Below are 3,390 nucleotides of genomic sequence, written 5' to 3' on the forward strand. Positions count from 1 at the left end.
CCAACTGCACTTATAAAGCCTGATATAATATGGCCCTTTCCCCCCTACTGCACTGATAATCCCGGATTGAATGGTCCCTTCCTCCCACTGTACAAATAAACTCTGATAGAGTTGGTCCCCCCACTGTACTGATAAACCCTAATAGAATGGCCCTTCTCCCCATAGTACTGATCATTAAACCCTGATTGAATGGCCCCCTTCCTCCCCCCACTATACAAATAAACTCTAACCCCCCCACTCACTGTACTAATAAACCCTGGTGGAACAACAACAACCCACCTCCAAACCACACCATTCCAAGGATAGATAAACAAATTTTTATATATTGCTTATATTGCTGATAAGACATGACTCACCTAGTACTTACATTACTAGCACCCTGATGTCATTTATCTCCTAGTTAATATTTAATGCATATAGATGTATACATATATATATATATAAAACTGTCAGGTATTAAAAACGTAACTACCTGGAACCTATAATTAAGGCGGCGACATGAACACTGATCATCAAGTTCCGCCTAGAATGATCTAAAATCACATAATTAGATTCAAATATGCTGTTTAGATTAATTTCACATACTGTCCTTGCACATGACTCAATATAGCACTTATCAGATATCCAGTGAGTTCTATAAATACCTAAGATAGACTTATCAGATATCCAGTGAGTTCTATAAATACCTAAGGTAGACTTATCAGATATCCAGTGAGTTCTATAAATACTTAAGGCAGACTTATATCAGATATCCAGTGAGTTCTATAAATACTTAAGGCAAACTTATATCAGATATCCAGTGAGTTCTATAAATACCTAAGGTAGACTTATCAGACATCCAGTGAGTTCTATAAATACTTAAGGCAGACTTATATCAGATATCCAGTGGGTTCCATAAATACTTAAGGCAGACTTATATCAGATATCCAGTGGGTTCCATAAATACTTAAGGCAGACTTATATCAGATATCCAGTGGGTTCTATAAATACTTAAGGCAGACTTATATCAGATATCCAGTGGGTTCCATAAATACTTAAGGCAGACTTATATCAGATATCCAGTGGGTTCCATAAATACTTAAGGCAGACTTATATCAGATATCCAGTGAGTTCTATAAATACTTCAGGCAGACTGTCCCGCCAGGTATCTAATGTATACCTGTCTTGAAAAGTTAATTTCCTACTACTAGTAAATTTATGTTATTTACTTTTGTATCACTATCATACAAAGACATTCTTAGGTTTCATGTCTTTTTAGGGAGCTACAAAAATTTTGAATCATCAACAGTATCACAAGAAAAGTTCAGAAATTATAGACATAATTAATATCATGACTGACTAACAGTAGTGGTTAGCATCCCATTTTTTACTCAACAAGTCCAGAGAGTAAAACCTTGTAGCAGATCAAAAAACATATTCAAGAAAAAACAAAAAAAACATGATATGTAATTAATCAATATCTTTAGTAAATTACTCTTTCCTGTATTAAATGGGTAAAAAGTCCAAGTCAAAATACTGTCAAACAAATTGGAACTCTTTTTCATTGAAGATACAATACAGAGTGCAGGGACATTATTCCTTAAATGTATGATCTATATTCCAAGCTACCCCTAGTGCACTGATCAAATTTTCGTTTTGCTTCATATAATTATTCATTTTATCTTATATATATATAGTCAAAGCAGCTGTACCAAGTAAGGAGATTACAGGTATTCTCGCTGAGTACTGTTGTGAACTATCAGCTTACGTGTACCTATATACTGTACCTATATACACTTATATCGACAGCTCCAATATCAGGTGTGTTAATTAGACTTCAGGGATTATACACATACAGTATATACCTAGGTAAGGTAGGACAATATCCCCGGTTTTGTTCACCGTTATTCTATCTGTATAGAAGGATTAGTGGTAGACTTATTGAACCTGCGACAACAACACCACGAAGGGTCAGGCCACCTCCGTACTCTGTACAGTGTATATATAAAACACTTACCTGGATGGTGGTGCAATAGACATACAGGTACCGCACACTGTTTATTCTCCCAAATATAAACATACCCAGTTAATGTTCTGTTTGCTTCCATACTGTAAATTGGTCAAATAAAGGACATTTCTGTCGAGGTGAGCTCAGCTCCAACAGTTTATTTCTGGAAATTACGTACCAGGGTAAACAATAGCAGAAAATACACATTAAGCGAAATTCTGAATTACTAAGACATCTCCCTTGTAATGTTGCAAGATTTTTCTTTTTTTAATTTCAATAAAAATGCATCGCTAAATTTTATTTTAGGTTTCTATGGGCCATCAATTCTAACGGAGATTTTTATCTGTTTTTTTTTTTTTTAACAGATTAAGGCGTTATTGATCACACCTTTTCAAATTCTCAAGTTGTAGTCTGATTGCCCTAAGGATCCCTGTCCCAGTCCACTGTTTGTTTCCCTATATGTCGTAACCTCCCCTTAACTTCCATTTAGATATATATCACTGTTGAACAATTGACCAGGTAGCTCAATCTGTTAGAGTTTTATAGTTTACCGGCTTGAAGTTTAGGGTTCGAAACCAGGTCTAGCTCTTTGCTGTTTATTTTCTTACCAGAACTGTTGTTGATAATGTTTTATTTGTTTTCTATTTATTATTTCTCATAAAAGTCCCACAAGGTATGGTTTTCTTTTCAGAAATGATTTGTCAAAGTTATAGTCATGTCGGAAAAAAAACAATTTCCAATACTTAGATACAGTTCCTGGTAGTGGTGCAGGGATCTGGTACTTACAATCCAGATTTGGAAACTGGAGTTTTGCGATTAAGTCCTTCACATGTTCACGATAGAGCTTTAATCTGACTTGTAACATGGTTTTCCGTCTGGGCCATACTGTGTTCTGTGGCATACATCTCCATTACATAAGTACTATGGGTATCTTACAATCCTTACCCAACTCTGAGATGCCTGAACATAAATTGTCATGACTCATAAACCAATTTTATCGACTACATGTATTTACGATTTTAAAATGATATTAAAATCCATCTATGCATGTTCATATCTATCTGAGAATCAATTATCTACGTGCACTTGCTTGGAAAGGTCAACGTCACCTGAGAGGTCTACTAACACGACGCACCTGAAATAGTGTATATCGTCCTGAGAACTCTCCACTTACCTGGTATATTAGCATTACCTGGGGTATAGGTGCCTTACCTGTTGTTTACTGGCAGGTGTGTTAATCAGCTGTAGCAGTTGACTTAAGTTCTTACTCTCTCTGTAAAACAAACAGAAAATCACATAAAAGTGGGCTACAGACTGATCGCAAACAAACACTGCAATGTTGAGGTGACATACTTCATCTGTGACGTACATGTAATACATGACATACACCGCCTACAACCCCG

The 3,390-nt window shown here is 35.8% G+C and overlaps 1 protein-coding gene across 5 annotated transcripts in view; it reads right to left on the bottom strand.

The window, feature by feature from the left end:
- The window catches only part of LOC110461183 (serine/threonine-protein kinase Nek10-like), a 41,866-nt gene that overhangs the window by 25,474 nt on the left and 13,002 nt on the right, over positions 1 to 3,390 (bottom strand). For all 5 annotated transcript variants that reach the window (XM_021514540.1, XM_021514542.1, XM_021514541.1 and 2 more), the window contains one exon: positions 3,200 to 3,260. In XM_021514540.1, coding sequence (XP_021370215.1) covers positions 3,200 to 3,260 — 61 coding nt within the window. The remainder of the gene's footprint in view (positions 1 to 3,199; positions 3,261 to 3,390) is intronic.

The sequence above is a fragment of the Mizuhopecten yessoensis genome, unplaced genomic scaffold (genome assembly GCF_002113885.1).
Source record: "Mizuhopecten yessoensis strain PY_sf001 unplaced genomic scaffold, ASM211388v2 scaffold10589, whole genome shotgun sequence".
Lineage (NCBI taxonomy): Eukaryota > Metazoa > Mollusca > Bivalvia > Pectinida > Pectinidae > Mizuhopecten > Mizuhopecten yessoensis.